The 24,050-nt window shown below is 39.9% G+C and overlaps 1 protein-coding gene across 6 annotated transcripts in view; it reads right to left on the bottom strand.

Annotated features, from left to right (window-relative positions):
* ccpg1 (cell cycle progression 1) overlaps window positions 1-24,046 on the bottom strand; it is a 64,505-nt gene extending 40,459 nt beyond the window's left edge. For 3 of the 6 annotated variants that reach the window (XM_087981156.1, XM_043677495.2, XM_043677497.2), the window contains exons 1-4: window positions 23,697-24,025; window positions 18,054-18,129; window positions 5,546-5,645; window positions 720-802 (exon numbers count right to left, since the gene is read on the bottom strand). In XM_087981156.1, the coding sequence (XP_087837282.1) occupies window positions 720-802; window positions 5,546-5,645; window positions 18,054-18,129; window positions 23,697-24,010 (573 nt within the window). In that variant the 5' untranslated portion in view covers window positions 24,011-24,025. Of the gene's footprint in view, window positions 1-719; window positions 803-5,545; window positions 5,646-18,053; window positions 18,130-23,696 lie in introns of all 6 variants that reach the window. The other 3 variants (XM_087981157.1, XM_087981154.1, XM_043677493.2) reach the window with 3 other exon arrangements.
* Between the last annotated feature and the right edge of the window lie 4 nt (window positions 24,047-24,050).

Genomic DNA, 24,050 nt, shown 5'->3' with positions numbered 1-24,050 from the left:
CAACACCACTGAACTCAAGAGGAGATTGTACAATGTCTTGTGTTCAACACAGGATCCAGGAAGGTTTATGCAGAACAGTACATTTAGAGTTGAAATGGATGAAAGAGCAAGAGAGTGAAACAAATGCAACCACCCTATATACCACTCAAACTTTCTATGATAGAAAGTGAAGCCAATTAATATAAGGAGTGCGAGGACATATCTCAAAAAAAGAATATGTTAAATTAGAAAAAAAAGCATGATTTTAAAACTTTACTTCAATTAACATTGGTCGAAACTTGAGATGTATAATGCAGTTCTGACAAAGCAGCTCCCAGGATTATTGGTCTTCTGATCCTCAGCCACAAAGTTGACTTTCATGACCGTGAGAGATTATGTTTAAGGTATTTTTACTGTTTCATATGCCAAATATTTTCTAAGTGTTTGTTGTTTAGACTATTCTCATAAAATGCACACATCATCACTTCAGTTAAAATCAGCTATGTACAGTTAGAGGCTGTGTGCTACACAGAAATGATAAATTCCTGCATACTAATTATTTAAAACAGTAACTGTTTTTAATCAGGGTTTTCATGATTCCATCACCTTTCCTCAATAGCTTTAGTGGCAATATTATGCAATTTGCTACACTTTCCACAGAAGCTGTGTGTTAACATCTGACTATTTAAATATTGTGCCTCTGTGTTCATAACAGAGAACAGATTCCAATGTACTCTCACCTCAGAGAATAATTCTTTTTCTGCTAACGTAACCGAGGTGGTAAGAGTTTCCATTGGTAGTTCTGGGTGCTCAGTTTCTTCTGCTGAAAAAAAATTATGCAGTGCAAAAACACGTCAAGCTTTCATTAAATTTAAACCATACAACAAATTATTCAAAAATGAAAATTAAGAAGTTGCCACAGCGAAATCCCCAGGGACAAGTTTCCTGGTTTACACAGGACTAGCTGCCGGGATTATTTACATTTCTCAGTAAAATATCACATTGCCGGATTTGCAGCAACCAAAGAACACAATGCAGAGTTTCCATTTAATAAAGTACACAATGTGCAAAAGAAGTTTTTTATTTCATAAATTTAAAGTTAAAATTATTCTAACAGATTACAAATTCAAATTTAATTATAATAGGCAAATATAGAAGCTGATTATATTCCATGATAGTGTATCATAGAAAATATTAAGAAATGAATTAAGTGATAATCAAAACACATCAAGTATCTATTGCAAGAATTTTATTCTACAGAAATTATGACTAATTCATATTAATAACAAAGTATTTTTCTATGCCCAAACAAGCTTAATTTTTTCATGTAACTAAATATACATTCCAAAATTAAAATGTCTCATAAATTATAGCTTGGAACAATTTTAGCAAATTCCTAAGAATCCACTTTTTTTTCAGCTAGCAGTTTGTAAGATACATAACTGGCTTACTCCTAACCAGAAGGAGACTCATTCAAAGCATAGCGACAAACATTTCACCTTATGAAACAATAATGTGCTTCTGCTTCACATGTTCAATATTTGGAAATTAGCATAGTGCAACACCTATTTGCCAGGAAAAACAACGGAAGTAGTTGAAATGTAAAGCTCTGACCAAACAAAACAGTAAAAATCCTTTGAAACAAAAGCACTTTCTCTCCTTAAATGCAACATTCAGATATTTAAATCAACCTGTTCAGAGGTGTTATTAAAAGGATTCGAAAGGGAATTGTGGAAGCTGGTATTTGTGCTAACCTACAGATTTACAGCAAAACCCTGGGAAGTCCCTAAAAGTCTTTTACTGCCTAATTCAACAAACAAATATCAGTCTGGGAAACATGGCAGACCAGAAACCAATGAAATATATTGTTTGATAGGTCACAAGAGAAAGCAAGAAAGAGGAGAAATGAACTTGCACTTTAGATTAGATTAGATTAGATTAGATTACTTACAGTGTGGAAACAGGCCCTTCGGCCCAACAAGTCCACACTGACCCGCCGAAGCGCAACCCACCCATTCCCCTACATTTACCCCCTTTTACCTAACACTATGGGCAATTTAGCATGGCCAATTCACCTGACCTGCACATCTTTGGACTGTGGGAGGAAACTGGAGCACCCGGAGGAAACCCACGCAGACACGGAGAGAATGTGCAAACTCCACATAGTCAGTCGCCTGAGTCGGGAATTGAACCGGGGTCTCTGGCGCTGTGAGGCAGCAGTGCTAACCACTGCTTAAATGACCTCATTGAGAACCATGGAACCTACTTCCTGTTCAATGAAACACTTTGAGTTGTAACTTGTAGTTACTGCCAGAAAATAGTGTTATAATCCCAGCTCATGTTTTTACTGGACAAGTCAGATGCTAGACTGAAATTTGACTTGATACATCATATGTTTTCTCAGTGGTCTTTAACGGAAGTACAAGCATGCAATGCAGATTTGGTTTTAACAACAAAACAGAAGTTTATTACTCACAAGAAATGAAAATTGAAATAGAACAAACCATGTTTAATGATTTCCAAACACACAGTAAAACTCAGTCCCATTAATCCCAAAAGCACTCCTTTTACAGTATTCACACCAGGGTGAATTCCCTCTATTAGATCTATAGTTTTTCATTTAACTGTCTCTTCATTGAGAATCTGACAGTTGTATGAAGACTCAGGAAGAGGCCAAGTTTAGACTTTCTCAGCTTCAAATAACACTTATGTTTTAACCACACACTTCTGGAATTTTAAAACCAAAACACCCTAACACTGCAGTGATCTATATCTTAATAGTTCTTAACTATCTCCATTCTTTAGAAGCAACTGTTTTACACATCCAGCTTCAGCAAGACTTCTGCAAAACTGCTAAAAATAAACTGAAAAAATTTTCTTCCCCAACACTGAGTTATTTCCCTGATCAAAAAGAAAACAAAAAAAAATCTTTGACCTTTTACACTGAACATCTAATGAACATTTACTCTATTCACTGAAAATCTCATAATATAAACAAAATCCCATTATACATCAGAAAATCACCTACAAAACCACCCACAAGTTGACGCATAAACATTTTTAGAGAGACTAACCAAAATCTACATGTCCCGAACAAAATCCAAACTCTAAAATACATAATGTTAAAACATAGAAAAACCACACACCATATATCACATGTTGAGAAGATTTTGATTTTTTTTCAAAAAGTAAAGGAATTATATCATGGGAAGTGGGCAAAGTAATTTGTTGCCCATCCCTATTTGGCCTTCAAATGGGAGATTTCAGAAGGCAGTTAACAGTCAAACACACTGCTGTCGGTCTGGAGTCACATGTAAGTCAGTCCAGGCAAAGACAGTGAATTTCCAGTGGGCTAAATGGGTTTTTACAATGATTTGATGATAGTTTCAAGGTCACAATTACGAGTGTTCAATTCCAAATTTATGAATTAAATTTAAATTTCACCAGATTTCACGCTGAGTTGTAAACCCACATCTCTAGAGTGCCACTAGTCAAGTGACATTATCACAATGCCACCATCTCCACTCATGTTAGCAAGGTCGGTTGATGAACAAATATTGACCAAAAGACCAGGAAAACTCCCCCATAACTGGATGGCTAAATTCATGTGATTTATTGATCAAGGTGTAAATTTCTCACACCTGGGAATGAAGGGCAAGGATAGCTGTGCTAATAAATAAACTTGCCAGCTCCAAGCTTTTGGGCAGAAAGTAAAAGATGGAGCAAAAAAATAGTGGTTAGTGTCAAAGAGAAAAGAAACCACAGGTTCCTTGCAAGATACTAAAGCCAGATGCAGGAGGGAGGTGATCTTGTTACAATCCTTTTGGGGAATGTTAATGTTTAAAGAGAAATCCAAACACTCCATAATTAATTGACAGAACTAAGCCACATAACTCTACGTTTTTATACATAAAAGACTCACATGAAGCACGCATTGTTAACTGAAAACTATAGTTTTCTTAAAAAGAACTGCATCATCAACTCAGTTCTACCCGTTACTTTCCCTCCCGAACAGGAGTTCCACTCTCTTTTGAAATATTGAAAATTCATTCACTTCATTAAAGGTCAACAAAGGTATGTCACAGACCTCTGGAATTCACTCCAATTTACCTCAGTGTTGCTTGTAATCTTGAGGGAAAAGTAGCTGAAAGCTTTGCTCCAGCTTGCAGCTAGTGCAATAAACCGACAGTGGTCCACAAGATTTAGAAGCGCTTGGCAGATACCAAGCTAGGTGGATTACATGTCAGAAAAATGCAAAACTCAATAAAAGGAAAGGACAAGGAGGGACATTCTACCATAAAACCCTCTCCTCATCTAAAATCCATCTGGCTACAGCAGTCACATTTATTGGACTAAATTTTACAGGAACCAATCAACATAAATAAAAGTAAATAGTTGTTACATACACAATTTTTCTCAACCTAGAAATTAGAGGGAGTGAGCGAGAAGATTAAAGACTGTGCAGCTTGAGAGAAAAAAAATTAAGTTTGCACTGGAACATGCTGTTCCACTCAGCATAAATGTACACGAAAAGTCAAAAATATATACACTATGTCACCAACTAATCCATCCACTTATAATTTTTAAATATTTAATTTTTTGCTAATAAAAATGTTTATATACTGAAATATACAAAAGTGAGAAATGAAATACCTCCTTCAAAACTTGTCTCACAAATCACAGTTCATTACACCGCAGTAAATCTGTTTTTTGCATATGTTTCACAATAATTCCATTACCCCAAAAGGGACAGAAAGCTTATCTAGTGAACAGCTGGGTCACAAGCACCAGAAACATCCCAGAACCATTTCTACAATTAGTTCAACAGGGGAATGCCAACAAGGCAAAATTAGGGAAAATTAGCCAGGGTCACCACTCCTGATACAGAATTTTGCAGGGAAAGCATAAACCAGGTGAGAAAAACAAAATAGGCAAAGAACTGACCTTTTCCAAGTGAAAAATTTCATCTCTGCCCATATATGAATGGCAGTCACTTGGGAAAACTGCTGGTGGGTATCCAATCTTCATGGAACAGTATTCCATCAGCAGGAGAAGTTATGTAAATAATTGCTTGGTAATACTGAACTTGACATCATTAATTGGTCTCAGTATGATAAACTTGCACATGCTAAAAGCTACATAAACAATTACACAGGACCTGGTTATGTAAGCAAATGGAATTTATACATACATTGTACCTTCTTAAAAAAAACAAACAAGCTTGACAACTAATCTCTGCTGCATGGCAAGATAACAACACCTTGATGAATTAGATACAACCTTCCTGGTCTGAGAGTTAAAATTGATAGATAACTTTTCCCATTGCATCTCCATGGCAATGATGGCTAAACCAATCAGCGCCCTCTTCTCATGTTGTTTAAAAAAAAGTCCCCTTGTTCAAGTCTGTTTCTTGCATTCTTGTTTTGATGAATGCAAGATAAATAGTTTCAACTTCTTGTTTCCTGTTAGCAACGTTTGACAGCATATTTATTTACAGCTCCTTCATACCAGAAGAGTAAAAACAACAACTTCTCTAATTGCATCCATTAGCTGCTATATTGCTTACCTTGCAATTCAAAAGGTTTGTCAAGTTGTTGATCTGGTGAAGGCTGTGAAATGCCTTCAGCTTCTCCTTTGTCTGAGCTGAGTATCTCCACATCAGAACCCTAAGCAAAGGAGATCATCAATTAACAAGTCACATTTAATCATTTACTTTTAAAAGCAAGTACATTTAATCAATCAGCTACAGTTTGCAACTTTTCTGTTGGAGATCAACCTGAGGGTGTGCACATCTTGACACTGCATTTACATTAGACTGTCAACTTGGGTTCAGTCGTACCAACCGCTCCTCAGATGGATTGCAATGATACCTAAAAATCAGTGCATGACTTTATCTGCCCAAATGGTAGGTAATTGATGGGGAAACTCCAAAACAGTTTCCCATGAAAGTGTATAATATGCCACAAATCAATTCAACTCTGTTCAATATGCAACTTAAATATCTCTCAAACCAAGACTCCAGCTTTAAACTGACAGGTAATATATTTTAATGTATCATATATTCATTCCACAGTGTAGTTACAAAGTCTACTATCTTCACATCACATGTCAAAACAATAAGAATGATATTCTAGGGAGCCATTCCCCTATTAAAAGAAAGAAAGTGTTGTCTAGCCTTAGGAAGGAAAGGGTGGACATCATCCTACTGCAAGAGACGCATCTAACTGAAAAGGAACATTTGAAACTGGAAGCAGGGAGGTTATGACAGGGTATTCTTCTCCTCCTTCAGCTCCAAGAGTAGAGGAGTGGCTATACTGGTAAGAATGAACCTCCCTTTCCAGATAAGGGAGCAGATTAAAGGCAAACATGGACAGTTTAACATTCTTAAAGCTCTAAGAGAAGAACATGGCGTCTTCAATGTACATTGTCCCCTGGCGCACCCTCTTAAGTTTCTAATTGATGCAATCGCTAAATTAATGAATCTTGGGGTGCACCGCATGATCAGAGGAGGGATTTTAATCGCCTAATAGATCCCAAAGTTGACAGGGTGCCAAAGGGCCCGGCAGGTACGCCCGCACAATTTAAGCAGTTGGTGGTTATGTGTGAAAACTTGGACTAGTGGACGTGTAGAGGCATCTCCACCCTAATGGAAGAGACTTTACTTTCTACTCCAACCCACACAAGTGCAATACGTGAATTGACATTTTTTTATGCCAACTGACAGTTTGGCCAGAACATCGACGTGCAAAATTGAGAATATAGCTGTCTCGGATCATGCACCAATGGATTTTGATGTTAAAATCAAGGGTAGTGGAATCGGTGGACCCGTTTCTTTAAGGGATAGTACATCAGAAGTACATCTGGCATATCAACTCAGGTACTACCAGTAATCCAGCAATACTTTGGGAGGCCACTAAGATATATTTACGAAGCCTGATTATTTCATATTATGCGCCTGGAAGGAGGCAGAGGGAGGAGCAACGATGGATGCTGGAGGCCCGGTTGCAGATAGTTGAGGAAACATATTGTAATAGGCCCTCTTTGGTCAAGTTGCAGTGAGTCATGGCCCTCCGGGCGGCTCTCCACTCATTGCACACACAAGTGGCTAAAAAAAAGTCTCCTTTGCTAAACAAAGATGATTTGAATTTGGAGGTAAGCCAGGTAGAAATCTGGCATATTTGGCTCGATGGAAAAAAGCTCCCCAATCTATTAGGTCTGTTAGGAAGAAGGCTGGCACAATTACACGTGAGTTGAAGAAGATCAATGTTAGATCTAGGGAATACTTCACAGAGCTATACTGGTCAGAAGGAGGCGAACACAGTGCAGTGAGAATGCAGTCCTTTTTTGAGAATCTGGACCTCCCCAGTATAAACACGGAACAAGCTTTCCTATCGAATGCAAATATAATGGTACAGGAAGTAAAAAGACATTTCCAGGATGGCAAAGCACCTGGGTCAGATGGATTCCCAAGTGAATTCTATAAGAAACTCATAAATGTGTTGGTGGAGCCACTTATGGGGATGTATAGCTTTTCATATGCACAGGACTGTCTGCTGCCCTGTCTTAGGGAGGCTAATATCTCCCCCATTTTAAAGAAGGGGAAAGACCCCAAAGAATGTGCTTCACAAAGATCAATTTCACTGTTGAATGTAGATTTTAAAATTCTATCCAAGATGCTGGCTGTGAGGTTGGAAAAGGTCCTGCCCATATTATAAAAGATCAGACTGGCTTTGTTAAGGACTGTAGCTCATCCAACAATATCAGGAGGGTACTGAATATCGTGCAAGTATGCCAGCAAAGATTGATCCCTGGTTTGGTGACGTCCCTAGATGCAGAAAAGGCATTTAATGGGAAAGAATGGCTGTATCTATTTGGGGTCTATGGAAAATAAAGAGCATGAAAGCATGGGAAGGGTTAAAGCACGAAGACCACAGGCAATCTGTGGTCTGTGGAAGGGAGGATGGGATAAGAATAGTGGAATGCTCTTACACCAATTAGCAGAGTAAGATTAAGGCTGAAAGGTCACTATGGTGAGATGAGATAACAGTTAGTAGAGATAGTTTCCCTGTTAAGTGTCATTATGACAAGATTAGGACCATAAATATTTGGGACATGACATGAAATACCTAATTAATATTTAGTAGAGCCAGCTTGAGAAAGGAGACTATTGTAATAGATGGAATAGCTAAATATCTATCACGACAGGTTAGTCTGGAATGGAAGATCACTGTAGCAGAGATGATAATAAATATCTAATCATGCCATTAGGAAAATTAAGTAGAGTCTGGAATGAAAGACCATTGTTGCAAGAGTTAACACTAAATATCTAAGTGACATTAGAATTATGTTAAGTAGAACGTACAACTAAACAGATAATGGGAACGAACATCACTGGTTTATTGTGTAGCCAGAGTGAGGTACTTTGATTAATATAGTTGGACATGCTGATAAACAAACAGAAACATGATTAAAAAAAATTTTAAAACCACAGACCCCGAGGTTCATGGGCATTTGAGAATCTGCTTTCTCAGTGTCACAGTTTTTTGTTTGCAAATAAAAGACCTACTTCTTGAAGAACTCTCTGCGTCTCCTGGTGATTCTCTACATTTTCTCCACAACAGGTCCTAGAGCGCTTTGATCTGGGGGGAATCCTTTGCCAGATTGTTGGCGGTATTGTATAATGATCTTAAGGCAGCAGTCATTACAAACAGTGCTAAGTCAGATAACCTCTCCCAATGTTAAAGTTATCGACAGGGGTTTCCTCTCTCACTGCTGTTATTCACCTTGGAAATTGAGCAGTTAGCTGAGGCAATCAGGACTGATCCTGAAATAGTAGTGCCAAGGGTGGGAATGGGGGAACCATAAGATCACCCTATATGCTGACGACATCCTTTTGTTCTTGGCCAATCTGGAGAAGTCTGTTCCTTGACTGGTTCAAAACAATTAATTTCTTGGACTACAGGATCAACTCTACAATATCAGAAGCCATGCCAGCAGGGGGGGATTAGTGGAGGTGCCTAATCTGAAGGATGGAATGCAGTTCCCGTTTAGATGGCTGTCAAAAGGTTTTTTTGTATTTGGGAATTTTTATTACCCTGTCCTTCCACCAGGTGTATAAAGCTAACTATGTACAACTATTGGAGAGGATAAAACAGGATTTGCAGCGATGGGTGGGTTTACCATTATCACGGTAGGGTAAATAGCCCTGATTAAAATGAAAGTTCTTCCTCGTCTGTTACACTCCATGAGAATGCTCCCAGACGAGTGTTACGGAGGCTCAATGGCTGGCTAGGGTCCTTTATTTATACCACAGGCGCCTTCTAATTTACTAAATTGCAGTTTTCACAGGGCGAGGGAGGGGTGGATATTCCGGATTTGAAGAAATATCAAATAAGCGCCCTGTGAGCATATGTTGGTGACTGGGTAGGGGAGAATTGGGAGTCAATTTGGCTTGACATTGAAGCCTCGCAGTCAAGATGTCCTCTAGTTAATTTATTATTTATGGATAAGATGAAATCCATGACAGAGCAGTGTAAGAATCCAATCATTTTAAATGCAGTGAAAGCCTGAAGGATAATGAGACAAGACGAGGGCAATTGGTCTAAGACCTCGCCGTTTACCCCGTTGCTGGGAGCCCAAGGAGTTAAACCTGAGGCAATGAACTCCGGCTTTAAGTTATGTGAGAATAAGAGAACCACATGTCTGGGAGATTTGTTTGAGGGGGAGGTCTTGATGTCATTTAGTCAGTTAAGCCAGAAATATGGATTATTTAATAGGTACCTTTTCCAGTACTTTCAGATAAGGGATTATATACAGAGGAAGACCACGCTCTCGGCTCAGTGTTACAAGTCAGACATGGAGAAAAGAGTACGGGTGTACAGATGCTCTTTCAGCCAGTACTTTGTATCATTTACAGAAAGGTTGTGCCTTGGGGGACATGGAAGGACACTGTTGGAAGTGAAATTGAGAGCTAGGAAAGGATATTTCATCGGAGGTATGGAAAGATATATGGGAAAAAGTAAGGAGAATTTCAGTATCTAACAGGGCGCAGGGCATACAATTGAAGATCTTACACAGGGCTCATATGGCGCCAAAGAGGCTAGCTAAGTTCAAAAGAGGAGTGTCATCAGGATGTCCCAAATGTAAAATTAGTGTAGACACTCTTATACACTGCTCCTGGTCACGTTGTAAGATCCAGAGATACTAGAATGCTGCAGTAAGGGAGCTTAAGGACATCCTGGGGATTGAAATTAACATGGATCCAGTATTTCATCTTCTGGGTTTGCCAAATTTGCCCTCTCGAGGGGAATATGGGAAGAGATCGTGTAACATTCTTACCCACTGTGCGAGGAAGAACATTCTAGTGAATTGGACGTCAGAAAAACCACCAGGTCTTATGGGGTGGTGTAGGCTGGTGATGAGCATCTCCCCCAAGACTACCTCACAAATATGGTGCACCTCAAAACTGAACAGTTTTAAGATCTGGTGGTCCTTTTTAAATTATATTCACGCAGACTTATCAGCAATATTAATTAGGGCTATGGTATAGCTGTGGGAATCAGTATGGGTGCCGGTGGGGCACTGGGAGGAGGAGGCTGGGGGAAAAAAAAAGGGGAAAGGTACTATAGCTGGTGCTTCCAGGGATGGGAGCCTCAGTGGAGGTTCAAGGAGTGAAATAAATTAAATTATATCTCACTACTGTATTCTAAGTTACTTGATTTTAGTTTAAGTTAATATTATTTAATTTGTTTGTAGTTTAGTTTAAGTAGATACATTTGTTCTGGTAGAATAATAGGTCGTTCACTAATAATAGTATCACAAAAAAAAAAGGTAAGCTACTTAGTGTTCTTGTTTTGGAGACAAAGTGTAGAGTTATGGCAGCGCAGGCAGTGGAATGTTCCTCCTGCAGGATGTTTGAGGTAGGGGTGACCACCGACGCTCCTGCCGACTTCACCTGCAGGGAGTGCAGCCAGCTCCAGCTCCTCACAGACTGCGATAGGGAACTGGAGCTCGAGTTGGATGAACTGAGAATTATTCAAGAGGCTGAGAGGGTGACAGATAGAAGCTACAGGGACATAGTTACGCCAGAGAACAGAGGTAGCTGGTAACAGTTAGAGGTGGGAAGGGGAGGAAGCAGGCAGTGCAGGGATCCCCTGTGGTCATTCCCCTCAACAATAAGTATACCGCTTTGGATACTGTTGGGGGGGGAAAAACAGCATAGCAGGGGTAAGCTGCAGTGACCGGGTCTCTGGCATGAGGTCCGGCTCTGAGGCTCAGAAGGGAAAGGGGGAAGAGGAGGAGAGCACTAATTATAGGAGACTCTATAGTTAGAGGGACAGACAGGCGGTTCTGTAGACATGGGCGAGACTCTCTGTTGGTTTGTTGCCTCCTGGGTGCCAGGGTCAGACCGTGTTTTCAGAATTCTTAAGGCGGAGGGTGTGCAGCCAGAAGTTGTGGTGCACATTGGCACCAACGACATAGGTAGGAAGAGGGTGGGGAGGTCATTCAGGAGCTCAGGGAGTTAGGCTGGAAGCTAAAAGCTAGGACGGACAGAGTCGTCATCTCTGGGTTGTTGCCAGTGCCACGTGACAGTGAGGCAAGGAATAGGGAGAGAGTGCAGTTGAATACATGGCTGCAAGGATGGTGTAGGAGGGACGGCTTCAGGTATTTGGACAATTGGATTGCATTCTGGGGAAGGTGGGACCTGTACAAGCAGGACGGGTTGCACGCTGTGGCGTTGCTAATTAGAAATGGTATAATGGCTGCAAAAAGGCAGTTCGAGGGGCATCTGCCTTTGGAGGTAGTATGGGCTGAAGTCAGAAATAGGAAAGGAGCAGTCACCTTGTTGGGTGTTTACTATTAGGCCCCCCAATAGCAGCAGAGATGTGGAGAAACAGATTGGGAAACAGATTTTGGAAAGGTGCAGAAGCCACAGGTTAGTAGTCATGGGCGATTTCAACTTCCCAAATATTGATTGGAAGCTCTTTAGATCAAGTAGATTGGACAGGGTGGTGTTTGTGCAGTGTGTCCGGGAAGCTTTTCTAACTCAGTTTGTAGATTGTCCGACCAGAGGGGAGGCCATATTGGATTTGGTACTCGGTAACGAACCAGGACAAGTGATGGGCTTGTTAGTGGGTGAGCATTTTGGTGATGGTGACCACAATTCTGTGACTTTCACCTTAGTTATGGAGAGAGATAGGTGCATGCAACAGGGTAGGCTTTATAATTGGGGGAAGGGTAAATACGATGCTGCAAGACAGGATCTGAGGAGCATAAGCTGTCAGGGAAGGATGTCATTGAAATGTGGAACTTTTTCAAGGAACAGATACGACGTATCCTTGATATGTATGTACCTGTCAGGCAGGAAAGAGATGGTCGTGTGAGGGAACCTTGGTTGATGAGGGAGGTTGAATATCTAGTAAAGGGGAAGAAGGAGGCTTACATAAGGCTGAGGAAACAAGGTTCAGACAGAGCGTTGGAGGGATACAGGATAGCCAGGAGGGAGCTGAAGAAAGGGATTAGGAGAGCTAAGAGAGGGCATGAAAAATCTTTGGCGGGTAGGATCAAGGATAACCCCAAGGCCTTTTATGCGTATGTGAGAAACATGAGAATGACGAGAACGAGGGTATGTGCGATCAAGGACAGTAGTGGGAGACTGTGTATTGAGTCGGAAGAGATAGGAGAGGTCTTGAATGAGTACTTTTCTTCAGTATTTACAAATGAGAGGGACCGTATTGTTGAAGAGGAGAGTATGAAATGGACTGGTAAGCTAGAGGAGATACTTGTTAGGAAGGAAGATGTGTTGGGCATTTTGAAAAACTTGAGGATAGACAAGTCCCCCGGGCCTGATGGGATATATCCTAGGATTATGTGGGAAGCAAGAGAGGAAATTGCAGAGCCGTTGGCAATGATCTTTTCGTCTTCACTGTCAACGGGGGTGGTACCAGGGGACTGGAGAGTGGCGAATGTTGTGCCCCTGTTCAAAAAAGGGAATAGGGATAACCCCAGGAATTACAGGCCAGTTAGTCTTATTTCGGTGGTAGGCAAAGTAATGGAAAGGGTACTGAGGGATAGGATTTATGAGTATCTGGAAAGACACTGCTTGATTAGTGACAGCCATCACGGATTTGTGAGGGATAGGTCTTGCCTTACATGTCTTATTGAATTCTTTGAGGAGATGACCAAGCATATGGATGAGGGTAGAGCAGTGGATGTAGTGTACATGGATTTTAGTAAGGTATTTGATAAGCTTTCCCATGGTAGGCTTATGTGGAAAGTCAGGAGGCATGGGATAGTGGGAAATTTGGCCAGTTGGATAGAGAACTGGCTAACCGGTCGAAGTCAGAGAGTGGTGGTAGATGGTAAGTGTTCTGCCTGGAGCCCAGTTACAAGTGGAGTTCTGCAGGGATCAGTTCTGGGTCCTCTGCTGTTTGTAATTTTTATTATTGACTTGGAAGAGGGAGTCGAAGGGTGGGTCAGTAAATTTGCAGACGATACAAAGATTGGGGGAAGTTGTGGATAGTGAGGAGGGCTGTTGTCGGCTGCAAAGGGACTTAGACATGATGCAGAACTTGGCTGAGGAGTGACAGATGGAGTTCAACCCTGTCAAGTGTGAGGTTGTCCATTTTGGAAAGACAAACAAGAATGCAGAATACAGGGTTAACGGTGGGGTTCTTAGTAAGGTGGAGGAGCAGATTGATCTTGGGGTCTATGTTCATAGCTCTTTGAAAGTTGCCACTCAGGTGGTTAGAGCATGTAAGAAGACCTATGGTGTATTAGCATTCATTAGCAGAGGGATTGAATTCAAGAGTTGTGAGGTGATGTTGCAGCTGTACAGGACCTTGGTAAGGCCACATTTGGAGTGCTCTGTGCAGTTCTGGTCGCCTCACTTTAGGAAAGATGTGGAAGCTTTGGAGAGGGTGCAGAGGAGATTTACCAGGATGTTGCTTGGAATGGAGAATAGGTCGTACGAGGATAGGCAGAGAGTGCTAGGCCTTTTCTCATTGGAACGGTGAAGGATGAGGGGTGACTTGATAGAGGTTTATAAGATGATCAGGGGAATAGATAGAGTAGACAGTTAGAGACTTTTTCCCCGGGTACAACAGAGTGTTACAAGGGGACATAAATTTAAGGTGAAGGGTGGGTATAGGAGGGGGATGTCAGGGGTAGGTCCTTTACCCAGAGAATGGTGGGGGGCATGGAATGCGCTGCCTGTGGGAGTGGCAGAGTCAGAATCATTGGTGACCTTTAAGCAGCAATTGGATAGGTACATGGATAGGTGCTTAAGCTAGGACAAGCGTTCGGCACAACATCGTGGGCCGAAAGGCCTGTTCTGTGCTGTATTGTTCTATGTTCTATTATGACTTTGTTGTAGTCTCTCTACTTTTCAGTCTTTTGGTGGATTTTTCTTGTGTACATAGATGTTTTGTAAAAAAGGTCTTTAATAAAAATATTTATAGAAGAAAATGATATTCTGAACTATATTTCGTCATAAGTATAGATCCCTGAAAATGGTAGCTTGGTTTCCTATGCCAAGCAACTATGAGGTCAAACCACTCCTTAAGGTTTCTGTTAACGGGAAGCTAGGCTCAATTCTCTAGTCTGTGCCAGATACCTCAAATCACTTTTTGCAAGATGTTTTGAAGACAAATCAGAACAAAAATCATTAAATGCTGCATTTCTCATAGCAATTCAACCAATGCGTTAAAGAGACACATTAGTCTCAATTTGAAACTTTTGTAATAGTTGGGAGAACCATCAAATCTAGTAATCCAATCCAAACAGTGCACCCACAGACTTTGCATTTAAACAACATGGGCCTTTTAGCAGGAACACTGTTATGTTAATAATCCCCCATTACTTCTGTCATCCAAAGGTAACTGTTAGCAAAAGATATTAAAGGATATTGGACAAAGAAAGGTCTATGGAGTTACACTGAAGATCAGCCATGAATTCACAGAACAGTGAAACAGGATTGAGGGGTTAAATGGTCTCTACTTGTTTCTATATTCCAATATTTCTCAGGAATCATCTAGATTCCCAAATCCATGCCACACACAATTGCATCAAACGCACCATTTATACCAACATTTCCCAAAATAAATTCATGTTTCAACTGACAGCTGGGCTGCAATGGAAATTCCCTTCAGAAAGCAACTAACCTTCAATTAAGTATGTATGGATTTGTTTCACAGAAAGTTAACCTGGCACGAAGTAAGACAGTGAAAACACATTTAACTAATGCGTTTATATGAGGTCACTTTCAACAATTCATTAAGAAAAATAGGGAATATGTGCTCAAACAAAAGGGGTGGAGAGACTATTTACCAGTACACTAACAATATATGGACACTAAGGTGAAAACAACTATAAAGATATTAATAATTACTAACAGATCCATCTTTAAAGGCACTCTAGTGGATTGAGTGCCTCTTCTTGATATTTATTATGAAAATTAATAACATTTTATCCACATTATAAACTACATCTTTTGTGATGCAAAATATCCTGTTACAATGAAATGAGAAAGGTTTCCACAATTTTTAACAGGACCGAATGTACATTAAAGGTTGGATGATTTCAATATGTATATTGCATAACATCAATTAGAAAAAGAGGGTCTTAAAAAGAATAGTATCATATTACTACAATATTTCTGGCCACAATGCAATTAGTATATTGTTAGAGAAATTTCACATTTCGATTGATCAAAACTTTTAGATAATACTGTATATGAAAATTGCAGTGATATACTGGATTAAAGCTCCACGGTTCGTAGAACAGTATTTTTTCATGTAAAGTGCAAAATAATGTAAAGAGCAGTTATTTCAGCTTTAATTCCAGGGTTCCACTTAGGAATGGAAGTTAACAGCAAAAAAAAAGGAGCAAGTATTTTGAATATAAAAAGATGATCACTTGTCTGGAAAGTTTCGAAAACAAGTCATTACCACCAGCTTTGTGGTTGAGATTGACCTCAGATACCGTTTCTTCCAGAAAACCAAACTTTAGATCTGTCCCAAGAGGGACTTTAAGATAAGAGCATCAATAAATAATGCAAATCAGCATAATTTATTAATCTGATACCAAAATAAGAAATCAACTCAAAGGTAGTATTGCCAGATTAATTTAATACCACTCCATATGCTTATCTATATTTTCCAGTTAAAATACCAAATAATTTTCACTCAGGTTAGGAAGGACAGAAAGACACACTTTCTATGGCAAATTTCTCCATCATCAAGGCAGACAATCAAAGAACAATAACTTTAGCTAGAAATAACATCTCCCAAAATATACTCAGTATTATTCTGATTTATTTTCACTGCTGTTTCAGAATCTTTAAAAAAAAAGACATTTATGTATACTTGCACATTGAAACATACAGCATATAATCACATATCATTTCATCTTGTGATGTTTCTACTATACCAGACAGTTACAACAAACATAATAGTGAACAGAGCTGAAAATGTGTTGCTGGAAAAGCGCAGCAGGTCAGGCAGCATCCAAGGAGCAGGAGAATCGACGTTTCGGGCATGAGCCCTTCTTCCTGAAGAAGGGCTCATGCCCGAAACGTCGATTCTCCTGCTCCTTGGATGCTGCCTGACCTGCTGCGCTTTTCCAGCAACACATTTTCAGCTCTGATCTCCAGCATCTGCAGTCCTCACTTTCTCCTAATAGTGAACAGAAACCATTGTGCCCTAATTCTGTATATGATGGGTCTATTTCATTTTGAAAAATAACATTCTTTCACACAATGTGGACATCACTGGCTAGGCCAGTACTTATTGCTTATCTGTAATTGCCTCAGAGAAGGTAAATTTAAGCTATCTTCTCGAACTGCTGTTGTCCTTGAGGTGTAGGAACACCCAAAATAGCACTAAAGTAAGTTCTGAGATTATGACCTAGCAACTGTGAAGGAATGGCAATATACTTCCAAGTCAGGTGTATGGTTTACAACGGAAGTCGAAGTTGGTTTGGGCCCCATGTATGTACTGCCCTTGTCCTTCTAATTGCAGAAGTCAAAGGTTTGGACAGTGCTGTCAAAGGATCCTTGAGGAGTTACTGCAGTGCACCTTTTTAGAAATTACCCACTGCTGCAACTTTGCATCAGTGGTAAAGGGAGTGAATAATCAAAGTAGTGGACTTCCTGGATGATTTCTAGCTTGAGTGTTGTTGGAAATGTACTCATCTAGGTAGTGGAGAGCATTCCATCATCCTTTTGACTTCTGCCTTGTAGATGATGGAGAGACTTTGGGGTTTACTCTCATTAAACTTCCTAGCCTCTGACCTGCTGTTGTCACAACAATATGTGACCAGCTAGTCAAGATCAGTTTCTGTCAATGACAATCACCCAGCAACAGTAAACATCCAGGATAGATGAACGACATTTAAAAATAACAAGTTTGCAGTGTTACTTTAAATAGCTTGTTCAATAAAGATTTAATACACAATATCCAATTTTTCTCATTACAACTACTTTATCTCTTAAAAATACGACGGACTTTCTCTCATATGTTAATGATATATTTTAATCAGAAGCTCTTTATAGATCTTTTCAATGAGGGATTTATTTTTAAATAATTGTGAAGATCTTGCATTTGTGACATCAATCTAGACAAATTCTGTACTCCAAGTAGAACATAGTTAGGACTTTCACAATATATATGAAATACTACATCATAGGTATGCACAAATATATTTTTCTAGTCACTTGGGAAGAAAATAAAATAGTGGCAAGATTGTTAATTAAGTGACCAATTCCAAAGAAAACTATGCAAATATAGACATTGTGCAATAGTCTATATAATCCAATGCGAAAGAATAGTGAGGGATGGGGAATTTCCCTTATGTGCACCAAAGTCATAAACACTTATAAAATACCTGGAACATGATTCTGTAACAGAGTATGCAAAGCAAAATCTTGCCTTCTTTTTAAAAAAAAATTCACAAGTTATTGCATAACTAGTTCTTACATCTCAATTTTTAATAACTCAATTCTTCAGTGCACAGATAAACTACAATTATAATATATCACAGGGCTTAAGAAATGGAATAAGAAAAGTATAATATACTTCATGGTTAATTATGGTCCAACCACAGGATGATTCACTATCGCTGGAACTCTCTGACATCTTTATGCCAAGGTAACTGCAAAACAAACAATACCAAAATTAGCAAAAGAAAATCAAAGTTTAAGTCCAATACTTTTCCACACCACAATCATTTTGTTTGGTCTGTTATTAATAACACATGTAAACAAATGTTTCTGGAACCCAAACAACACTCTTTAAACTCAAATGGCACTCAAAAAGCCAACACGTATATGCCAAAGGAAAAGCTTTCTATTCTGTTTAATTAAAACTAGGAAATAATTAAAATTTATGCCAATTTTAAAAACAAAACTTTGGATTAATAGTACACCACACAGTATATAGTAAGAACAGCTTGTTTTTGTTTGAGTAATCATGTGACCCATCTTTCCTCCCTGCACCTTATCTAGATGGCAAGGTCACTGTTCACAAGAACAGCTGCACAGCACAGTTCAAACTTAAAATAAAATTGGGGCTTTCAACAATATTATATTTATATATAGATGTTAAATTTATCCCTGTGACGACACCTTTAGACTGCATGTACAAGCCAATCTAAAACTCGGAGTGTCCTAGCAGCTACCAATGTGAACTTGAACTTAAACCTGAAAGACAACTAGGCGTGGAGTTATTTTAATCACAAACATACAAAAAAGGAACAGGAATGGGTTAAATTGCTCCTCAAGCCAATCAAGGGCAAACTCTTTTTAATTTGATTTTCTTTCATAGACTAAATGTCATACCCAAGATGCAGACTCAGACAATGTTTACCCAACTTATTTACCCACCCTCCTTGCATCCTACCCCATTCATAAAACCCAGATTTGCCTAATATTTCAGAAAGTTTTTCAATTGTGTAATAGATTAGATTACTTACAGTGTGGAAACAGGCCCTTCGGCCCAACAAGTCCACACTGACCCACCGTAGCGTAACCCACCCAGACCCATTCCCCTACATTTACCCCTTCACCTAACACTATGGGCAATTTAGCATGGCCAATTCACCAACCTGCACATTTTTGGACCGTGGGAGGAAACCGGAGCACCCGGAGGAAACCCATGCAGACACGGGGAGAATGTGCAAACTCCACACAGAGAGTCGCCTGAATTGAACCCAGGTCTCTGGCGCTGTGAGGCAGCAGTGCTAACCACTGTGCCACCCATTAATACTTTGCATTCAAAGTGAAAGTAACATAGAAACTCATGAAACTGCTATTAAGAGTACACTACTACGTAAGCCTGTTTACTGCAATTGTTCAGGATTGTGCAGATTACAGGCATTAATTTTGTAGTGCAATACAGCTTTCAGCATTATTCACCCGAAATGGAAAACAGGTACACCATGGGATCTGAAAGATGCCAAAAGCTTTTACCACCTTCTCTATATGTTTAATCGCATTGGTGACAAAAAAAAAATGCCACACTGCTCTCAATGCATATAGTTAAAAATCACACAACACCAGGTTATAGTCCAACAGGTTTAATTGGAAGCACACTAGCTTTCGGAGCGACGCTCCTTAATCAGGTGATTGAAGGAGCGCCGCTCCGAAAGCTAGTGTGCTTCCAATTAAACCTGTTGGACTATAACCTGGTGTTGTGTGATTTTTAACTTTGTACACCCCAGTCCAACACCGGCATCTCCGAATCCTCAATGCATATGGTATTCCTAACTGTACTGTAACTACTGTATGGAATTAAATTGAAAGCAAAAACATGGATCTCAAATGTATACTATATGGCTCATCCTAGTTGTTACTGATCAGTTATGGGAGCAATAAATCAAACTTTCTGGCACATATTCAAAGCAGCAATGATCTTACTGAATGGTGTAGCAACCTGGATAGGCTTAGTGGATTACTGATGCTCCTAACTTCAGTGTTTTGCACTAGAAAACTATTAGAGGCTAAGCATTTAGATTATTTGTTCATGTGTTCTGTAAACACATGGAGAACATATTGAATCATGGTTGCTTAGATCAGCACCCATTCAAACTATCAAATCCAATTTTCAGGAATCCAATCCTGGAGGCATCAAATCAAAATACAGGAAGGATTGACAAGGATTGAAATTTTACCATTAGATGCCCTTTATTACGCCTTGTAAATAATAATTATGTGCTAGTAGCAAAACAGATCAGCACCATATGTTCTTCTACAAATTACAATGGAACCTTGATTGTCCAGCATGATGAAGGGCAGTTGAATCATAATTGGTACATAATTAAATTGGAGTTCAATGCTGATACTATTCCACACTATAGTCCTTGAACAGAAGAAGTGACAGTTCAAATTTTAAAATGGTCTCAGCAAACGACAGGACCCATTCTGAGGTGTATGATATCATGCAGTGAACTTTATTCCAAACAGATTTAATATCAGGCAGCAAGTGATTAGCTGTGTCACATGAGTATGCATGGAAGTTTTATAGAGGTCTATAGAAGACCCAAGTGAAATTGCAGCTCAAACGCTAAAAGATTTAACATGCTACAAACCCCCAACTCGTAACAATCCAGTTTTCATATAATGGTTTGTAATATGTATTTTTGAAATAATCAAAACTGGGGTTGTATTTAGTACAGATAAGAAGAAGGTTAACACTTGTTAAAAAGTTTGCAACATTATGCAATATTTTGAGGAAAAGTGTTTTCAATAATTGCGAAATCAGTAGTGAAACTTCATAGCAAAAATTACACCGCAAACAAAAGGACAGGAATAATTACATGTATTGTTCTGTAAATAGCCTATTGTGCCACAATGTTAAATGTGGCATGTCAAAAAATCTTAAATTTCATATACCCACAAATATCTATCTTTCTGTTTAATTACCAATTTAAGTTCAAAATACAATGTTCACTCATCCAGCACTCAGTAGTGGTTGATAATATACACATTAAAAAGTGAATCTTCAGCGTTTATTCCATGCATGGATGATCCTGATTTTTGACTGGGATACAATGTATTTTGAAAGTTTCTTCCAAATACTGACATCAAAAAGAAAAATAAACTATTTTTAAAGGAAAACAAACATATGGATAAGATTAGGTTACAAAGTCTAAAATTGCACTTTTAAAAAAAAAATTAGAACTTAAAAACTGGAAAGGTGTTGTACAGAACTGAAAAGACTACATTGCAAACGGAAGTTTAATTTTAGTTAATAGTATATTTTGAATTCTGAATTCATCTTTGGTTTGCAGTGGTTCCATTTTACACATTTATGATAAAAAGGACGACAAATTTAGGCTTTTTTTATTGGAGGATCAGTAGTTCCCAGCCAAAGAATATCCCTGCTTTTTAAAATAACAATATACAGCTTCCATTTCCAAAAGGCAACAATCCAAAACAGTAAAAACAAGGATTAACCAAGTATATTAAACACATAAATAGACAAAAAATAAACCCATAGAAAAATACCAATGATATAGGGCAGAAAGTTACAAATGAAATACAAAGTAGGAACAAAACTGGATAAGACACATTGGTCATTGTTTTAAGGGCTGTTTCAACCATCCTCCTCTATTTCCGTGTTCCAGTTATTACTGCGAGCATGCACTTGTGCCTCTTAGAAATGTTACTCTAATCTCAGCACTCTATTTAGGGCAGGACGATGGCACTGTGGTTAGCACTGCTACCTCACAGTGCCAGGGACCCAGATTTGAGTGGCTGTCTGTGTGGAGTTTGCACATTCTCCCAGTGTCTACTTAGGTTTTCTCCTGGTGCTCTGATTTCCTCCAACAGTCTAAAGACATGCCGGTTAGGTGCATTAGCCATGATAAATGGGGTCACAGGGATGTGTAGGGGTTATATCTGGGAGAGATGATCTTTGGAGGATCAGTGCTGACTGGAGGTGCCAAATGGCCTCTTTCTACACTGTCAGGATTCCGTGAAATACTTACAGTTTAAAATTGGTTTCAAGATGCTAAATATTCTGCACTGTTTTAATAGTTATTACCACAAGAATACTTATAACATCCATTAATCACAAACCAAACGAGAATCTAAAGATTAAATTCACAATCATAAATGACAGAAGGGATTAACTAAAATGTTTTAGGCAAATCATTCTCTGACGCAAAGGAGACGAGTTTGGGGCAAAAACAGCAGTTAGGCAACTTGGTTTTACATTAAAAATAACAGCAAAATAAGTTCTCAAACAAGTGACAAAAGTCAATATTATAAACGAGTTGAAAATAAAACCAAATAGGTTAGTAGAGATGAAGGAATAATACTAGAGGCACGATTGAAATTACTCAGAATAAAATAGACCTCCTTAGCCCAAATTCTCTTCCAGTTCTAAGCAAATTTTTTGTTTGAATAAAACCAAAAATAGTTACTGAAATTATAGTCATTGAGATAATGCATTGTTTGCCCGCCTGTATCCCACAGTCATTCCAGCAGGCTGAATTACCTCCTCCTGTGTTGTAACCATGGAATGATATAATTTTCCACTTTGTTGAACTGTCAATGACAGTTGTGCTGCTGGAGAAAAATGCCAGACAAAAACCAGGAGTCATATGGGGGAGGGAAAAGAAGCAGGACCACTTCAGAGCTAACAAAATAAAAGGCTTTGCAACCTCAAACATAAGAAGGATATGATATCCTTGTTCCCCAAGACAGTCATAGCATATTCCATAAAAGATTGAGATTTCTATCTGAATCCTTGGTAGGCTAATAGCAGAATTAAGAAATTCTTGACTTTTGACTTAGATGCACATATTGCATCCTTAAATCATATTAGCCCCATTCTATGGTTTGTTCCCTGGCATCTCATAGCAATCATGTTTTAAGAATTAGGTGTTTCATGAGAGTTTGAGATAGTAAATCTTCATTAATGATCCTTCCAGGCCCATGTTGTAATTACTGTCAGCACTACTGTAAGGAATGGCTCATGGAACGGCTAGTGGGATAGTGTTGAAAAGTTAGGGAGCAATGACTTAGTTGTGACCTGCCTTCCCAGGGAAATTAGGGAAGTGCAGAAAGCGCTGCCCAAAATGCAGATCATGGTTTGCAAAACAAAAAAAAAGAGAATGTCAACAACAGCAGCAACTGTTCCTCGTCGGCTGTTGCTGTGAGAGGACGGTTTCATCAACAACTGCGATCAAAGATTTGGCTGTGAAGAAGGCGCTGGCGGAGGTCCGGTTTAATTCCAGCCTTCCTCAGTAAACCGTGCAGTCTGAGAGGTGCGCGTTACTCCCATTTCCACAAGAAACGGGGGAAAGGTGGGGGGTGGGGAGGAGGGAATTACGTCAGTGAGAGTGCAGTCAGATCATGCAATCGTTTGCAATCTGTGTGAAGGAAAACCAGAGCCAGTGGGGTCTGAAGCCTGTAGAGGTTGGACCAAAAACAAACAAGTGACTTTGCGAAGCTTCCTCCCCAGCGCGCAGCAATAATAACAGGGACGGCGCCGGAGCGGTTTAAACCGGGGGAGGAGTCGGGGAAATGGGTCATTCGAGGCAGGATAAGGTTAACCTGAGCCCGAGGCCCCTCAGCCCCCCGCCCGCCCGCGGCCTTTCCCAGCTCAGACCAATTCCTCCCCCCCTTGGGGCCCGCGATCCGTCACCCCGGGAGACAGCGACGATCGCGACTCCCTCCCGCGCCAGGCCTCGAACCAGGCCCCAGCAAGCCTTACCTGCCGCCTCTCCCTTCAGCCGGCGATAAGTAAAACGCTGTTGTTGACCCGTTAAAAAACAACAGCCTCCAGGGGCTGCGGCCAGCCCCGACCCCACCCCCTCCTCTTGTGATGTTTTGACTGACGCTGCCGAACGAAGCCCCGCCCCCTCCCGGCAGGGCGGTTGCGCGCAACCCCGCCTCACCGCGCGGCATTCTGGGATTTGCAGTCCCAAGCCCAACCGCTTCCCCGCTCACCAAACCAGCCTCTTCCCCCGCCCCCGGACTACAACCAGAATGCACCGCACAAACACCCGTCGAACACGCCTCCGTCATGACGAACAACCAATCAGACGCCGTTACCAAGGCTCCGCTG

Source organism: Chiloscyllium plagiosum, unplaced genomic scaffold (assembly GCF_037043375.1).
Source record: "Chiloscyllium plagiosum isolate Xiang-an unplaced genomic scaffold, Cpla_swu_hap1 HiC_scaffold_39, whole genome shotgun sequence".
Lineage (NCBI taxonomy): Eukaryota > Metazoa > Chordata > Chondrichthyes > Orectolobiformes > Hemiscylliidae > Chiloscyllium > Chiloscyllium plagiosum.
Note: the sequence above shows the minus strand (reverse complement) of the source record. Positions and strands in the feature narration are given on the sequence as shown.